General features: G+C 36.0%; 1 protein-coding gene across 4 annotated transcripts in view; it reads left to right on the top strand.

The window, feature by feature from the left end:
* Positions 1-19,080, top strand: part of VWA8 (von Willebrand factor A domain containing 8) — a 359,640-nt gene that overhangs the window by 133,451 nt on the left and 207,109 nt on the right. For all 4 annotated transcript variants that reach the window (XM_087436018.1, XM_087436017.1, XM_087436019.1 and 1 more), the window contains one exon: positions 4,897-4,968. In XM_087436018.1, coding sequence (XP_087292144.1) covers positions 4,897-4,968 — 72 coding nt within the window. The remainder of the gene's footprint in view (positions 1-4,896; positions 4,969-19,080) is intronic.

Raw genomic sequence — 19,080 nt, 5'->3', positions numbered from 1 at the left:
TAGATGTTCACTTTAATAAGAATTTTTTCCAGAGAAAATTACCCATAATATGAAAGGATTTTTTCTTTTCTGAGTTTTCTGTGAAGTGGTTATATATTTTATAATAAAAAAATACTTAAATTTTTCTGTAATATTTGGTCACTAATCTGCATATAAATAATAACCTTATATTTACAAATTATGTTAGAGGTACTTCTACTTACTATTTTCATTATATTAAGGAGTTAGAGAAATTAAAGTAAAATTTCTTTTTTATCTGCCATTTCCCAATCCTATTTGTTGTTCAGTGAATACCATAAGTTATATCCCTACATTATTAGGGATACTAACATTATATTAGCGACAAAGAAGGTATCTAGGCCAGTTCTTCTTTATCAGTAAAAGTCTTGATTAAATATTTTGAAATCTGTCAAAACTTTAATTATTATCTATAGCACAGCAAAAGACACAACTCAGGTTTGCTTTTTATTTATTCTATAGCCCATTAACTAATGTAGGTTTTATTTTTCTTCCAGAGCATTAATGCTCTTATGTAAACAGTGGACAGATGAACAGAAAATAAAGTTACTTGTAAGACACAGAGGAGGAAAAAAATCTTGCCTATCAAATAAAGACTCAAACATGATCGTAAGGAAAATACACTATTTCTGAGCATTGAATGGAATCACACTCTGTCTATGTAGTGGAAAGGAATAAAGAAAAAAAGAATCAGGAAACTTTGTTGTAAGTGACAGTTTGAAAAACTCCATGGTAGGAAAAGTTGAAGAGACTTTCCAGCATATAAGAAGGTAGGAAATTCAGTAGCAGGGAGGGCCACTGTGCCCTTGAACACAGCGTCTGTTGCCATGGTGTTTGTGACATAGACATTGAGGACCGCAGGGCTGCTGTGAACTTGACACAGTGGCCCCGAGGGACATTCTGTAGCCTATCTCCAAATGTACCTTCTCTTCATAAAGCATTATGAATTAACCATTAATGAAAAATTTTATCTGTGCCAATTCTAGGAATGATGGCTTGATTAAATTTGCTTTTGTTGCATATTATTACCATTTCCTTTTATGCTCCATTTCGTCTTTGAAGCAGTAGTCTTCAGTGCCTCTTGCATATTTAGGTGCTTCTATACCATCTTGTTCTATGCTCTGTGGTCCCCTTACCACATTGTGTTGAAATTGATTTTTAAAATCTGTTTTTCAATACCACTACGGCAAAGCCTTGTGTTTTCTTGCTTCTGTGTCTCCAGCAAGTACCACAGTACCTGGCACATAGTGACTGCTGAGTGAATGTGTGTTTAGTGGATTAATGAAAGAGGACATAAGATTTTGAATGTTCATAATCAGGAGTATTGTTTCATTAAGTCTGTCATTAAAGAATACTACACTTGCACCAATAAGGAGGAGAAATTGGAGGAAAGAGAGATTAGTAGCCTCTTAAGCCGCACAAGCTTTAGATCTGAAAAAATTTTTAAATGTCTTCGTGTCAAGCCTTGTCCTAAGGTATTAGGATACAGAGATTAAAATACATACACGCACACGCACACGTACACACAAGCACACAGCACCAGTGCTCAATTTGCTCGTAATCTAATGGGGGAGACTGACAAGTAAGTACACATGGTTACACAGTGCGATGAAAGCACCCAGAGGTTGCTATGGTAGTATTGATGAGGTGATCATCCTAGATTGGAATGATCATGGAAAATGAGTTAACCAGGCAAAGTTGAGAGAGTCTCTTAGGCAGAGACTAGCATTTGCAGAGGGCTGGCTATGTGAGAGAGTAGCTCATTTACGGGGCTACATATAATTAATTGTCACTGGCACAGAGCTGAGGTTGCAAAAGGAAGAGTGACAAGAGATGAAGCTGATGAGTTAGGAAAGGGTCAGATCATCTGGGGCTTGCTAATTAAGGAATTTGAATGCTATTCAGAAGTAAGGAAGCCATTAAAAGATTTTAAGCACATTTCCACTTTTGCTAACTTTGCATTGACTCTTTAATGTTGTCTGTGAGTTGGAACCAAGGCAAAGAGAGACTAATTAGGAGGCCGTTGTAATAGTTAAGTGAAAATTATGGAGGATCTGAATGAAGGTGGTGACAGTGGGGACAGAGTGGAGAGGACACATTATAGGTCTATTTAGGAGGCAGAGTCAATGCAACTTTGTGTTAGATGAAAGACAGAGATTCTCTGTGAGGGAGCATATAGTCTGCTGGAAAAATAATCAGAAGAGTAAAGAGAAAATTATTCCAAATTGTGCCCGTGACTGGGACACAACATAGGAGAAAGAGGGTGGTAGGAGATGAGGCTGAGACTAAATCAAGAAGGTAAGGAGTGACCTTTGTTCCTAAGGTATTAGGAATCATTTAGAGAATTTTGAAGAAAGAAGTGACATGACTTTGAACAAAAAGGTGACTATCAGTACTGTAGAGAGTACATTGTCTCAAGGAAAGACTGAAGACAGAGAAGCCAAATTGGCTGATAAAAATCTAAGCTAGAGATGATAAAAACCTGAATGAAAGCTGTGGGGATAGGAAGGAAAGGACAGATGTAGTTGACTTTTGGGTGGCTTAATAGCTTAGACTCGGTGTTTAATTGACTCTTGATAAGGGAGGAGTGAGATGAGCCAGAGAGTGATGATGACAGGGATTTGGTCAAGTGGTAGAAAATTATGCCGTTAATCAGGATTAAAGATACAAGATAAAGAATTAAGTTGAGGAGAAAGTAATATGCCAAGTTTTCCATCTGTTGAGTTCGAGGAGACTGGGAAATGACCAAGTAGTTTGATAGTCACTCAGAAATACAGGGCTGGAGTTGAGGAGAAAAGTCTAACTGTTGAAGATCAGTGTAGAGTTGGTAGTTGAAGTCATGCAATGGATGAGAGGAGTTAGGGAGAGCAGAGTCAGAAGTAGCCGACGTGTGCGTCCCCAACTCTGCACACAGCCCTCCCTCACCCCTCAGGTGGTTGCCCATGTACAAATAGACACAACCTGCTCTTCCCTGTACTGTGACTCCTCAGGAAGTCAAATAAAAAGGTAGTGAGAGAGAACAAATGAAGGAACATGGGGAAAATCAATTTAAGGAATTGCTACAAGAAGAAGATCCAACCCAGAAGACTATGGAGGGAAATTGTTAGAGAGGTAGGAAGGAATCTGGAGAGACAGAAAACTGGGAGAGGAGACTTTTAAGAAATTGTCTCTGGTACTAAGTGGGCGAAGACGTTAAGAGAATTATGTAGGCAGTGACCATAGCTTTAGTTAAAGTTTGTTGATTTGAATAATATAGTTCGATGTAATGAGGGCATGGAATAGGAGAACCTGAGAAAAAGTAAAGACGACTACAAATATAGTTTGGATTATTTTTCAGTATTTACATTGCATTTTTACCTGGCTATACAGGTGCTCATTCCGACTTTTCTATCTGTTCTTCATGCAGATTAGCCCATTTATTTCTGGAAGAACTTAATGTTGTCTGGAAATTGGCATTGACATTTCATCTTAGGTAGAAGGAAGAGGTCCCCAGACCACATTAGCACTAGAACCCAGATTAGAAGAATGTTCTAGGACTCCCTTGAGCTAACATTTGTACCCATCTTCCTCTACTTTGTATATGGGACGCTACCACAGCATGGCTCGATGAGCGGTGTGTAGGTCTGTGCCCAGGATCCAAGCCTGCAAACCCCAGGCCACCGAAGCAGAGCATTCGAACTTAACTACTACGCCACTGGACCGGCCTCTCTGGGACTCCCTTTCAACTGCAATAGCCGTATACCTTTGTTTGCTTAAGATATTCCCTGTTTACATTTGTTGTCCCAATATAATTATTAATCATATGTCTTTTTTTCTTAAAAGTGTTCCAGAATGGACAATAAATTGATATGCTCACTCTACTTCAAGCCTTGTTAAAACTCTAGCTCCATGGTTTATCTGAAAGCATTTAAAAAAATAAAACTACCAAGATAAACATTAGGAATACTCATCTGTTCTTTAAGGAGGGAAAAATCTTTCTCAGTTTTTCTAAGAAAGAAACTCGGAAAGAAAGTATTGCTTAATTTGACAAGGAAAAGGAAAATATTCTATATGTCAAAAGAAAAAATAGATAAACCAAGTTAAAAAAAAGAAAAGCAAGTGACAAACTAGAAAAATATATGCAGCATGCATTAGATGCAGAAGTGTAATTTGCCTTTTTTACAAATAGGGAGCTTCAATAACCAGTACTTATGAGGCCATTATTGTTGTGATACAGAAAACCAAGAGAAAGTAATAGGAGTATTAATCGTTCTGAGTATAGTTCTCCCCTCAACCCCTGATGAGCCTTTGTGACCTACTTATCGTTGTCCTATTTTTCGAGATACAAAAGAGCAATGTAATTTCCTCTGTGGCTGTTGTGAACGACTTTAATCTTGTTCTTTTATTGTATTGTGTCATTATTCAGATAAAAATATGTAGAAGGTAAATAATATATCTTTAATTCTAAAGCTATACATCCTTTGAAGGTAATGGTTAAGAACAAGTCAGTGTAAAATGTTCTGTGGAACTCCCCAGTTATTTTAGAAAGCTTTTCTATATTTACACTAGCAAGTGTTAATGTAAATATTATATTAAATTATAAGCCAACTCTACATAGTCAATAGCTGAAAAATATTTGAGTTGAATTATAAAAACTCTTTGAGATATTGGTCAGTGGCTTAGCCTTGCTTAGGTGGACTATTTCAGGTTTTCACTGTCAGTGACCTAATTGATTATATAACTTATAACCACAGCATTGATTTTTTTTATATCAAATTGTTTGAGTATTGTCTGTTATAATAGATGTTTTACTTTCCATGAAGATATCTTTATAGCTAACTTTCTCATTTCACTTTGATTATGAAAAACACAATTAACCTCTAGTTCTTTTTTCTCTAGCACATGATAGTGATGGAAGATATGCTCAAAGACTTCCTTCTTGGAGAACACCTATTATTGGTTGGTAACCAGGTGAGTTATAGCCAGAATTCAGGTACTAATGAATACATAATAGTAACAGTTTAAAAGCAGTTTCTTCTCCTTGTTGGAATAAGTTTTTAGAAGTGAAATTCTTTTTTTTTTTCCCCAACTAAATGACTGGTTTAATTAAATGATGAGTATCTTCTACCTTCTAAATTTTAGAATTACCTCAGGGCTTAAATCATCCCCCTCCCATTCAATCACCTGTCAAGTCCTGTTCATTCTACCTCATAAATATCTACTCCTCTTTTCCATGTCTGTCTCCCTAGCTCAGCTCACCATCACCTATCACCTGGTTTACGGCAATAGTTTCCTAATATCGCTCTACCCCAACCTTATTCCCACTGTGATCTATTCTCCACTCTACAGCCAGATTGATACTTGTAAAACTAAAATCTGACTAAATCTTTTTTGCTTAAATTGGCTCCCCATTGCCCTTAGGTATAGTCTTCAGGGTGGCTCACAGTGTCCTGCAGGATCTGACCTCTGCCCACCGTTCTAATCCTAAACTTTGGCTCCCTTCTTTCTCTCACTCTGTGTTAGCTTGAGCCACTCTGAGCTTCCTTCAGTTTCTCATCTCCACTCTGGTCCTTGGTGCATGCGTCTCTTTTCTGCATGGAGCACTTCCAGTCGCCTTCCCACACCCCCTTCCCCTAACTCCTGGGAGATCTTCTCTTGTTCCTAGCTGAGTTAGGTTTTCCCTGCCTTTTTATCTCCCTGTCATCACATTAGTCGTATGTTACTGTATTTACATATAGAATGACTTGTCTTCCCATCTTCCCAACTTGTCCATGTGCTCCTCAAGGGCAGGGACCATGGTTCTCTTGCTCACCTCTGTATCCTTGGTTCCTAGCATGGTGCCTGCTACATAGTAGATATTCAATATATGTGTTTATTGAAGGAGTGGATGGATATTTTATATTTAGAGGGTTCTGATAATTTTCCCCAATTGAATTATAAGACTTGCAGTGAACACCAAGCACTTTTGGTTTTTAAAATTGGTCTAAAATTAAGGCTAACAAGCTTTCGAGAGGAGTTTCGTCTTTATTTTTCCTTTTTTTAACTTATAAAAACAGTACATATTCTTTATCCCTCAAACTTATAATTTTAAAGTATTGATTTTTTAAATAAAAATGGGCCAATGAATGGTTTACCGGTTGAGTGCACAGGCTTGTAAGTTAGCTGGCTAGAGGTTCAATAGCAACTCTTTCTCAGATGGCTGTGACCTTGGGCAAATTGCTTATCTTATTAAGGCTTAGTCCTAATATCTAAGCTGAGAAAAAAAATAGTATATACTCTGTTGGACTAATGTAAGTGTCACGTAAGGTAATGCATGGAAAGCACGTCACACAGTGCTTGGCTCATAGTAGGTGCTCAGTTAAAATTAAATTGTGTATCACTGTTATTAAAAAGGACTTTAATATTCTCTTGTTTCATTTTATCTGAACAAGAATTAAAAGGAGCTCAATAGATTATTCATGGTCTTTTTTTGACTATTTGAAAAGTTATACCTACTTTTATATACTGAAAAATTGTTTTTCCTGATGAGTCTATATACCAGAGTGGGAGGATGAAGATCAGTTAACAGTCCAGTGTTCAGTCTTTGATATTGAAACCCAGGAAGTCAAGTTCTCATCTCACAAAAAACAATGACTCTCCTCTCACTTTGGACAGAGATGACTCTCATCTCACTTTGAAAAACTATGACTATATAGCCCAGAGTACTTCACAAACTTTATAAGTAGTTAAACTCTGATTGATATATATATATATAGAGAGAGAGAGAGAGAGAGAGAGAGAGTGAGAGAGTCAGAATATTATATATAGAATATATATAGAGCTGGGGCTTGAGGAATAATTTTGCTGAGAAGCAGGCTTTCAAAAGGAAGGTCCCTAGAGGTCATGCTATGATGTTCAAGCAGCTTTGAAATATCCCAGATGGTATTGATGCCCTAGGGGTTTAGTGGGTGGGATACAGTTTCTTGGCAAAGGCAGTGCTTACCATTGAGCAGATAATAGAATTGGGGTTTCAGAAGAGTTGTCTGGGTTGAAAGGTTGAAGTTAGAGCCTAGCCAGTAACTGGAGAGATAGTCTAACTTCTGGGGGGTTGGGGAGAGCTATGCAGGGTGAAGGGTGAGGTGTAACAGAGGTTTGCTTCTGCTTTATGATAAGTGAAAAAGAGGCTATGAAAGTGCTTTGAAATTACTTTAGAGTGATGCAAATGTTGGTGTGAAATCTGGTATCTTACCTCTAGTCTGTTTCCAGTCCCAAAGAAGGGAATAATACAGTAGGGCCAAGGGCTAGGCAGTGGGGTGGAGCAAAAAGCAGCTACCACTCTACAGGTACATGGCTGGACCCCAGCATCTGGTGAGGATGAGAGATGTCATTGATTTTCAGGCTTGCCTAGAGTTACTCAGGAACCATGGGTAGAGCCTGTGGGTTGAAGATCCTCAGGAGGAGCAAGGCAGGAGGCGTGGGCTATCACAAAGGTCTCTCTATTGGTGCTGTCATAAACTCCACCTATCATCAGCAGGTCACAGTGTCTTGCCTTCTTTTACCGCTATCCTATCACCCTCTGCTTTGGAGAAAGAGAAAAACTGACAAAGAGAGATTGTATTCAGTATAAATTTGCTACGTCACCTGGCCTTTTTCATCAGAAAGACTTTTCTGCGTTAAAAAAGGTTACGTTTTCTATGTTAGAAAGGTTTTTGCTACGTTAGCGGGCCTTTTTTATCAGAAGGGTTTTCTGTTCTTTCCTTATAAACCTCTAAGACTGTTAGTGTTATATAATGATACCAATGTTGAAGGAACTTTTAAATTTTGTAAGTAAATTCTGCTAGCTGTGTCCACTAAATTATCTAGTGAAAAAGTCTAACTCTTAGGCTGCTATTTGATGTCCTCTGTTGTCTCATCCCACTCTACTTGCAGCCTAGTGTCTCATTCCTCCCTTCAAACTCTTGTCCTGAGGTAAACTAAGTATTCTCTATTCTTATCAGTGTTGTACTCCGGCCTTTGATCTTTGGCAGCACGCTCTCTTTTTCCCCTTGTCTTTGCCTATTGAAATCCTTCCAACCCCAGAGTGGCAATGTGATACCACGGAAAAGCAGAAAGCTGGGAATCCAGAGACCTACCTTCTTGTCCAGATTTTTCAACTGTCTATGTGATATTGAGTAAATTGCTGTTCCTCCTCAAAGGGCTTTTTCTTTTTTTTTTCTCTTTTCCTTTTTTTTTTGTTTTTCCTTATCTATAAAATGATAGGATTGGAATGGGTATTTTCCAAGGTCCCTCTAGCAGTAATATTCTGTAATATGCTTCTTTAATAAAGTCTTCCTGAACACTTCAGCCTGAAGGTTTGGCCCCATTCTCTGAACTGTTATAACAGGTCCTTTATAGATTTCTCTTGGCTTCTATTAGACTTATGCATCTACCTGCCATCTGTCTACTAAAGAGAGAGAGAACCCCTTGAGAGGAATCTTAGTTATTTTTGCATCCTCCCTGTTGCCTTGCATACAGCAGACATTCAACAAATATTTGCTGAATCAATTATTGGAATTTAGAGGACTACCTAGAATAAATTCCTACTGAGTAGTCAAAATGATTTAGAAGTAATATGAATTGAAAGTTTAGGCTTAGTTGAATTCCTTTCAGGAGATTCTAAGACAAATTGCCTGAATTTCTTATTCTGTAAAATTGCAACTGTTTAGTGAAGGAAAAAAATAAATTAGAATCTCAGGAGTGCCCACTTAAAAGAGTAAATAGGTGAGTGGCATATTCAACTGGATATAGTTATATACTGATAGGATCAGACACTGGCAGCATTATCACTAGGACAGAGTAATGACATACTAGTGATTTAAAAATTTATAATAGTAATTAAGTGCTAATTAGTATTTAGCTAATTAAATGAGGTATAATTCTGTTCATGTTTACATTTACCAGGTCACGGAGTAGAAATTGGACCAAGGTGACTGGTTGAAATCTAAATAGAACTTTTTGAGTACTTTAGCCAACTTCAGTTCCTTTCAAACTAGTTTTCAAAAGCTAACATCTGTGTTAAGATCTGAGCAAGAGTCTGTGGGTCGACTCTTTTTTTCCTCCAGCTTTGTAAAGGTATAATTGACAAATAAAATTGTAATATATTTAAAATGTACAGCGTGATGATTATCAAATACATATACATTGTGAAAAGATTTACCCCACTGAATTAATTAACAGAGCCCTCACCTCTTATAGTTACCTTTTTTTTTTTTTTTTGGTGAGAACATTTAAGTTCTCTCATCGCAAATTTCAGTTATACAATAGAGTGCTATCAACTGTAGTTATCATCTTATACATTAGATCCTCAGACCTTATTTATCTTATAACTGAAAGTTCATACCCTTTTAGCAACCTCTCCCTATTTGCCCCACCCCTAGCCTCTGGCAACCACTTTTCTACTCTCTGTGTCTATGAGTTCAACTTCTGTTTTTAAGATTCCACGTATAAGTGATACCATGTGGTATTTGTCTTTCTCTCTCTGGCTTATTTCACTTAGCATAATGCCCTCCAGGTACACTGTGGTTAGACTCCTGATGGCTTCCATATGGTAAGTACCAGGGGGTGCGAAGCCCTTGTAGTACTTGTTGGCAAATGCAGAGTAAGTACCCCACAAGAGATGTGCTTTGCCTAAGGGCTGGTATGGAGTTACATGTTCTCCTTCCCTGGGCTTTCCTCAGAGTCCTGATCATCTAGATTTCTTTTTTAGGAATGTATACTTCTGTAGTCATAGTAACGCAGGTCTTTCATCAATAGCTTTGAAAATGCCCTGCTTCATTTATCAATGGTATTTCAGTACCTCTCAATATTTTATGCATCTTCTCACCTTCACCCTTATTTCCATCTTGTGAAACAAAACAATGAAAAAAGAAAAAGGCAAGTGAAGGTGCAGCTGGTAGGTTGAGGACTGCTGACTCTCATGTTTTCACTTAAATGCAAAGGGACAACCATCTGGGAAAATGCCTATTTTGATCACATTATTTATTTTGAGACTAAGTAAGCCATTTGTAGGAGTTAATCAGGCTCTTTTCTTTTTCTTTTTCTTTCTAAAACATTACATGATGACTTTAAAAAAAAAGAGTCAATTAGAAGTGAAGCTTTGGGGATTAAATATTGACAGAGAAGCTGGCAGTGCGTTGGTATAATTATACAATAAATTGTAATGAATGCTCTTAATACAAATGTCTATAGATAGATACAGTGTATTCAGCCTTCTGTTTGCAAACTAAAAACTGGCTGAAGACCATGAAAGAAATTTTTCAGTAGTTGAAGTTGTGAATTTAGAGATGCTGTGAAAGATTGCTCAGTTACCAGTGGCAACTTTGACAATGAGGAAATTAAAGGGAATAAGTGTTGATTTCGAGGTATCTCAAGATTCATCATCTTTATTAAGCCCAATCCTACCTTTTCTTTTCTTATAATACTATCTTTTCTAAGAATCTATGATATTAGGCAAGATTTCATAACTGTTGGGAAGCTAAAAACAGTTTCATAAAGATCGCTTATTGTAGCAAATAAAGTAGCCCGCATCTTATTTTGGTAAAACAAAATTGATTTTTTTATCCTTTCAATTTTCTGTGTGGGATTTTATGGCACAGCACATCGATTTTCCAGTAAGTGAAGCAGAATTGCTGCCTGTCAGCCAAAAGGGCTAGGGTGCCCTGAAATTACACGTTTGATGGTCCCTTAGAATATAATGCTGCATACTGTAGAACCACTTTAGTGTGCTGTTACATGCATTATTTTCTACTTACTATAATTATAACATTACATGTACCTTTCACGCAATTAGGAGTTTCATGCTGGAGTTTTTTTTTTTTTTTAAATCATAGCACGACTTTCTATTTATTTCAGCTTTACTGAGAGAGAAAAAAGAGAAATGTCTATTTATTTTTGAGCTAGTGATGCTTTTTCTGCCCCAACTCTACTCAAGAATAAGCTTTCTTTCTTCCCAAGTCTTCTTTTCTTTTGATTTGTGGAGCTATATTCTATTTGATATGTAAATATTTATTGCAAAGATTTGGAATTATAGAATCAGCCTATAGGTGCATAATTTCTTTTTGTTTAAAAACTCCCTAGGAATAAACTTCTGATTTTGTGTAAGAATACTTGAGTTTTGAAAGGCAGTTGCATTTTATCAGATATTTGAAGGAAAAAATATTTTAGGAATGTGGAGTTCTAAAATGTTCAGGTACACCCTTTCATAAGAATTATTTTAAAAATATGCAGTGTTTTGTTTTTAAGAAATGAAAATTTAATCATGTATATATAATGATATTCCCTGGTTTCTGATGTTAGACAAATTGCACAGCAAGTAATCATAATTTAATTTATATTTAATGGAGCAGTTATAAACCAATGTTACTGCAATAAACAAAAAATTAAAAAAAAAAAATTATAAAAAGAAGATTTGGAAACATAGAAAAGGAGGATGTAAAATAGTATATACATTACAATAACCCTTTATTATCTATGCAAGTAAAGGAAACACAGACATGAAAATAATTGCAGAAATGTGGTACGTTTACAGACATTTTAAAAAATTAATGATATTCTTAATTTTATCGTAATTAATTAAAGTTTTCTCTTATTGTCAAAAAAAAAAAAAATGGAGCACAATTAATTGTTCACAATCGCTTCTACAGGAATATAGTTCAGTAAAATTATTTGCCAGGATTTGTCAACTTTTTTTTTTTGTCTTGAGTCAGCCCTTTGTATTATTTTACCAAATAGCAGTCTGGTGAAATTTTTATACTTAAGCTCTCCTTGTATTCCACAGTCCATATTTTTTGCCCTTACCAAAATTCTAATATATTGTATCTTCCTTATCAAATAAAAAGTCAGCTTTCGCTTCTTTATCCCTGACTTTCATGTTCTTCGTTTTTACAGTACTGTTTCTTTAGCTACCTTCAATTCCATAGCAGTTTCTGATCTATCAGCAGTAAGATAAATCTTAGAAAGCATCTCTTAATTTTCTTTTCCTGCTAAAAGTTGAAAGTGGCTCCACCTTGCCTATCAGATAAAATCCCTTTCATAGGGAGACATTCAAAATGACCTATGACCTGGCTCCAAACTCCTTTTATAATTCCAGTTCTTCCGAATGTGAGTTTCTTACCTCCCTGAGTGTACTGTGCCCTTGTTCTCCCCCAGCCCTTTTTCATCTTATTTAGTTCAGGTCGTGCTTCTTCCCCTCATCTTTGGCTATGAATATCCTGCCAGTTTTGAAGAGCTCAGATGTTTTTTCCTCTATGAAGCCTTTCTTAGTCTCCCCAAGTAGAAATAACCTTGTTTTCCTCTGAACTTTCATAGTATTTTTTCACTATTTTGATTCAATTTTCTTTTAAAGTTGCTGTGATATGTATTTGATCTCATCTATAATTGAATTATAAGTTTCCTATAAGCAAGGATTAAAAATGGTAATATGTGTATGTTTTACAATTTCCAATGTACTTTTCTTTAATGCTCTCATTTAGTTCTACAATAACCCTTTGAGGGAAATATTTTAATGTTCCACATTTTACACATAGGCCTTCTGAAACTTAAAAAGATTAAAATATTTGCTCAAGATCACATAGCTAGTTAATGGCAGAGTTAGAATTCAGACCTCCAAACCTCATGCTTTTTTTTCACCATGCCATACTAATTCTTATACTAGTAACAGTAATAATAATAATAACAACAATGACAACAATAATATATAATTGCTAACTTTTGTTGTGTGCTTATAATAGGCCAGGGACTATGATTTACATACAGAGTACAGGACATTTAAAATTTTTCTCTTATGAAAAATTTTTTTATATTCTAAGTAAAGTATATAATGAACTCCTTTGTGCCCATCACTTAGCTTCAACAATTATCAGTATTTTGTCCATCTTGTTTTATCTATCCCTCAAGCCTTTTTTTATGTCATCTTTTGATATACTGTTCTATTATATAATGTATTTTTCTCATAGATATCTCAGTGTTTATGTTGGCTATGACCACAATTCCTTTATTATACCTAATAAATTAACAACAATCCCTTAATATACTCTGATACCCTGCCTATTTTCAGTTTTCCTCAATTAAAAAGTGCCATTTTCAAGTGAAAATACGACATGCCAAAACTTATGGGATACAGCAAAAGTGGTACTAAGAGGAAGGTTTATAGCAATACAGGTCTACCTCAAGAAACAAGAAAGATCTCAAATAAACAATCTAACAGTGCACCTAAAGGAACTAGAAAAAGAAGAAAAAGCAGAGCCCAAAATCAGTAGAAAGAAGGAAATAATAAAAATTAGAGCGGAAATAAACAAAGACTAAAACAACAATAGGAAAAAATCAATGAAACTAAGAGCTGGTTCTTTGGAAAGATAAACAAAATTGACAAACCTTTAGCTAGACTCACCAAGAAAAAAGGAGACAAGGCTCAAAAAAATAAAATCAGAAAGGAAAGAGGAGAAATCACAATGGACACCTCAGAAATACAAAGCATTATAAGAGGATACTATGAAAAGTTACATGCGAAGAAACTGGATAATCTAGAAGAAATGGATAAATTCTTAGAATCATACAGCCTTCTGAAACTGAATCAGGAAGAAATAGAGAATTTGAATAGACCAATCACCAGTAAGGAGATCAAAACAGTAATCTGGAGCCTCCCAAAAAACAAATGTCCAGGACCAGATGGCTTCCCTGGTGAATTCTACCAGACATTCAAAGAAGACTTAATACCTTTCCTTCTCCAGCTCTTCTAAAAAATTGAAGAGAAGGGGAAGCATTTTAACTCATTCTACGAGGCCAACATTACCCTGATACCACAATCAGACAAGGATAACACACACACACACACACAAATCACTGATGAATATAGATACAAAAATCCTCAACAAAATACTAGCAAATTGAATACAACAATACATTAGAAAGATCATACACCATGATCAAGTGAGATTTATTCCAGGGATGCAGGGATGGTTCAACATCAGCAAATCAACCCACATGATCCACCACATTAACAAAATGAAGAATAAAAATCACATGATGCAGAGAAAATCAATAGATGCAGAGAAGGCATTTGACAAGATACAGCATCCATTTATGATAAAAACTCTGAATAAAATGGGTATGGAAGGAAAGTACCTCAACATAAAAAAGACCACATATGGCAAAGCCACAGCTAATATCATACTCCATGATGAAAAACTGAAAGCTATCCCACTAAGAACAGGAACCAGACAAGGATGCCCCACTATCACCACTCTTATTTAACATAATATTGAAAGTCCTAGCCAGAGCAATCAGGCAAGAAAAAGAAATAAAAGAGATCCAAATTGGAAAGGAAGAAGTAAAACTGTCACTGTTTGCAGATGACATGATTTTATATAGAAAATCCTAAAGAATCCACCAAAAAACTTTTAGAAATAATAAATGAATACAGTAAAGTTGCAGGATATAAAATCAACATACAAAAATCAGTTGTATTTCAATACACTAACAATGAAATAGCAGAAAGATAAATTAAGAATACAGTCCCATTTACACTCACAACAAAAAAAATAAAATACCTAGGAATAAATTTAACCAAGGAAGTGAAAGACCTGTGTACCTAAAACCATAAAATATAGAAGACACAAAGAAGTGGAAAGACATTCCGTGCTCATGGATTGAAAGAATTAACAACTTAAAATGTCTGTACTTCCCAAAGCAATCTACAGATTCAATGCAATCCTTATCAAAGTCCCAATGACATTGTTTATGGAAATAGAACGAAGAATCCTAAAATTTATATGGAACAACAAAAGACCTCGAATAGCCAAAGGAATTCTGAGGGAAAAGAACAAAGCTGGAGGTATCACATTACCTGATTTCAAAATATATTATGAAGCTATAGTAATCAAAGCAGGATGGTACTGGTACAAAAACAGACATACAGATCAATGGAACAGAATCAAAAGCCCAGAAATAAAGCCACACATCTATGGACAGCTAATTTTCGATAATGGAGCCAAGAACATACAATGTAGAAAGGAAAGTCTCTTCAATAAATGGTGTTGGAAAAACTGGACAGCCACATGCAAAAGAATGAAAGTAGACCATTATCTTACACCATATACAAAAATTAACTCAAAATCGATTAAAAAGTTGAATGTAAGACCTGAAATCATAAAACTTGTAGGAGAAAACATAGGCAGTACGCTCTTTGACATTGGTCTTAGCATCATCTTTCTGAAGACCGTGTCTCACCAAGCAAGGGAAACAAAAGAAAAAATGAACGAATGGGTGTACCTCAAACTAAAAAGCTTCTGCACAGCAAAGGAAACTATCAACAAAACAAAAAGACAACCTAACATTTAGGAGAAGATATTTGCAAACCATGTATCTGATAAAAGATTAATATCCAAAATGTATAAAGAACTCATATAACTCAACAACAAAGAAACAAACAACCCAATTAAAAAATGGGCAAAGGATCTGAACAGACATTTTTCCAAAGAAGATATACAGTTGGCCAACAGATGCATGAAAAGATATTCAGCATTACTAGTTATTAGGGAACTGCAAACCAAAACCATGATGAGCTATCACCTCACACCCATCAGAATGGCTATAATTAACAAAACAACAAATAACAAGTGTTGAAAAAGATGTGGAGAAAAGGGAACCCTCATACATTGCTGGTGGGAATGCAAACTGGTGTACCCACTATGGAAAACAGTATGGAGATTCCTCAGAAAATTAAGAATAAAACTGCCATATGACCCAGCTATTCCATTTCTGGATATTTATCCAAAGAACATGAAATCAGTAATTCAAAAAGATGTATACACCCCTATGTTCATTGCAGCATTATTCACGGTAACTAAGACTTGGAAACAACCTAAGTGCCCATCAGTGGGTGAATGGATAAAGAAGACACGGTATATATACGCGATGGAATACTCCTCAGCTATAAAAAAGATGAAATCTTGCCATTTGCAACAACATGGATGGACCTTGAGGGTATTATGGTAAGCGAAATAAGTCAGATGGAGAAAGTCAAATACCATATATTTCACTCAGGAGTGGAAGATAAAAACAACAACAAAAACAAACAAACACATAGTTACAGAGATTGGATTGGTGGTTACCAGAGGAGAAGCGGGAGGGAGGAGGATGAAAGCAGTAGTAGGGCACTTGTGTATGGTGATGAATGCTAATTAGTCTTTGGGTGGTGAACATGATGTAATTCTGCAGTTTCATTTCAGAAATTGAAATGTAATGATGTACACCTGAAATTTACATAATGTTATAAACTACTGTTACCTCAATAAAAAAAAAAACTTGTTATTTTACAGTTGGTTTGTTCCAGTCAGCATCCAAAGTCTGGTCGTTGCATTTAGTTGATGTGCCTCCCAAGTCTCTTTGAAAGAGGAAAGATGTACTCTCCTGTTGTCTTTATCTCGACAGGAATTTTCCAGTTTTCATGAATATAAACACTTTATTCTGAATTATACCAATATTGATGAACTTCTGATGAGGAAATATTTTCTAGAGTAAATTTCATTATGCTGATTTAAGTTCTGTATTAATTTACACAGTGAAATTAAATCATGCCCATTTTTTCCACGCTAGAAATAACTACTTTCTTTTCTGATTTCCATAGCCTTTGATTTTGAAATCTTTTATACACAATGCACATCAGTAAACATATATTTAGTGCCAACTAAGAAGGACTCTATGCACATTGTTACTGTATAATTCTTCGTATCTCATTGCATCTATTAATTATAGGTTTATTCTGATCATGGACTTCATTTTTCTCTTGGTAGAGGCCTAGTAAATGCTTGTTCAATTATTTAATATTATGATACTGTGAATATTTTATTGCCAAAATTAAATAATGTGTGAATTTTACTAATTAAGAATTTGAACTGAGTCTTGGCAGATTTCTTTGTGCAACACCAGAAATATACCATGTTGCTATGCCAGCATAGTTGTCTAATATCTGTGGAGGGACTGAACAGTTTGTCCAGACATTTTATTGCCTGTGTCCCCAGCTGGTAGTGGCAGGAGAGAATTTGAAAACTAAGTGTGCTGTGCATCTAGTGGCTCAGGCAGCCTGGGAGTCCCAAGGCTATAAAATACTTGGTTTCATGAAATATAATGATACTCATCTTTATTTTATGTTATTTTGTGTCCCTCCTCAAACCCCTTGCTTAGTGAATTTGCCTGAATTACAGTCTGGAAATTCTTTGCCATTCTGCCATTTTCTCTCTACCATTTAGTTTGTCCATCCAGTGTTTCTTAGTGAATATTTTTCTTGTATTTATTTTGACTCTGTATTTTGTTCTTGCAGACACATTGATTTTTTTCTCCCACAATATTTGTCGTGGCTCCTTTGGTCATACCTAATGACCAGACTCCCCAAGGGTATATCTTTGCCATTTGTAGTAACACAGTATTTCAAAGGGAAATTGCAGGGATGTGGATTTTATTATTCCTGTTTGAAAAGGAAGTTATGACTTTGACCGGAAACTTTATAGGAGCTTTGTTTTAGAGCCATGCAAACTAGTAGTGCAATTGAAATGTATGTCTTCTCTTCTGGCTTTTGGTTACTGTTTCTTGGCTCTGTTATAGGAAACCGATTTGTGCAAATGTTTAGGATTGTTTACTATTCAGTTTTAGTATTTTTTTCTGATTACATAAGTAATGTATGTTCACTGAGAGAATTTGGAAAATAAGCAATTTCTGGTGATCATATAGCAACAATCTCTTTTTTTGTTATAGGATTAAAAAAATATTAGAATCAGATAATGTTTAGAGATCAGCTTGTCTAATCCCTCTATTCAAATGAGCAAATCTAGGCTCAGGTGGTGGTAGAAACCTCCTCCTGGGAGAGATGAAGCAGGGATCATAGTCCAAGTTTCCTAATAGCTAGTATAGCAAGTATATTTTCAGGCATTTTAAGCAAAGTATTAGAAGGTTCAATATTTGATGGAAATTTTAAGGTTAAAAAAGGCAGCTGCAATTTATTTCTCCTGATTTTACTATAATATTAGTTTTTTTGACTGCAGTTGGTATTTGTTAATGATGTTCATGTAGTAGCTTTTCTAAAAGGGAAATTAGGACACTATGCAAAAAAATATCTCTAAATGTTATGCAAACTGGTCTAACTCTATGAAAGTTATTAAAGAATTAGGGGGAACTGGAAGGAAGGCCCAAAGTTAAGACACTACAGAGAGCATGAGGGAAAGCCGAACACTGGCAGTGGCACTCACTCACTTAGAGTCCACTTAAAAAATTACTGCAGAAGAAAAGATTCAGCTTGACTTCCTCACTGTTCTCCCTCCTGAACCTTAGATACCAGGTAGGGAGTTCCCAGACATGTGTTTTAGGCTATTTTGTAATCTGATCTTTGATTCCGTGACATCAGTATATAAACTCATGTAGATAGTTCAGGGAGGCCGCCTCCTGACGTTCTGTTTTTCAGGATGGTGAAACAGAAGACAAGCCCCGTCTGTTGATTCAGAGTGGATTTGCCTTCAAAATCCCATTGTGTGCAGGGTTCTTAACTCCCTAGAACTTCAAGTTTGCTTCTCTCCAAAACAGGTACATTACCTCCCACTTACATGGCTGGCATGAGGATTCAAGTGATTAAGCACCGAAAGGACGTGTATGCTTACAGCAGAGGGCTCCACAAATGTTAGTTTCCTCCTCTTTGTTTGCACAAAGGAAGCAGAAGGTTCTGGGAAGAGATTTCTACCTCCTTTAGCAAGAGCAAATTACATAACTTTCCTTTCCTCTTCTTCCCTTTTTTCCTCAAATTTTAATAGTTGTCACCTGCAGGTTATATGTGTGATCCTGGTGAGAGGGACATGAACAGGGAGCTGATCCTGGTCTCAAGGAACATGTATTTTTGCCAAGGGACCCAACACATTACTAGAGTACAGTGTGGTGAGTGCTGTAAGAGAGAATGGTTTAGGAACCCAAAGGAGGAAACCGTTCTGGTGCTCAGAGTTGAAGGAGAGAAGACAATGGGAGAGTCAGGCAAAGCTTCAGAGAAGCAGGGACATTTCATCAGAACACAAGGGGGTAAGTGGATGA

Source organism: Ceratotherium simum, chromosome 10, assembly GCF_057802395.1.
Source record: "Ceratotherium simum simum isolate JZ-2026a chromosome 10, ASM5780239v1, whole genome shotgun sequence".
NCBI classification, from domain to species: domain Eukaryota; kingdom Metazoa; phylum Chordata; class Mammalia; order Perissodactyla; family Rhinocerotidae; genus Ceratotherium; species Ceratotherium simum.
This window is presented reverse-complemented; position numbering and strand designations above follow the sequence as displayed.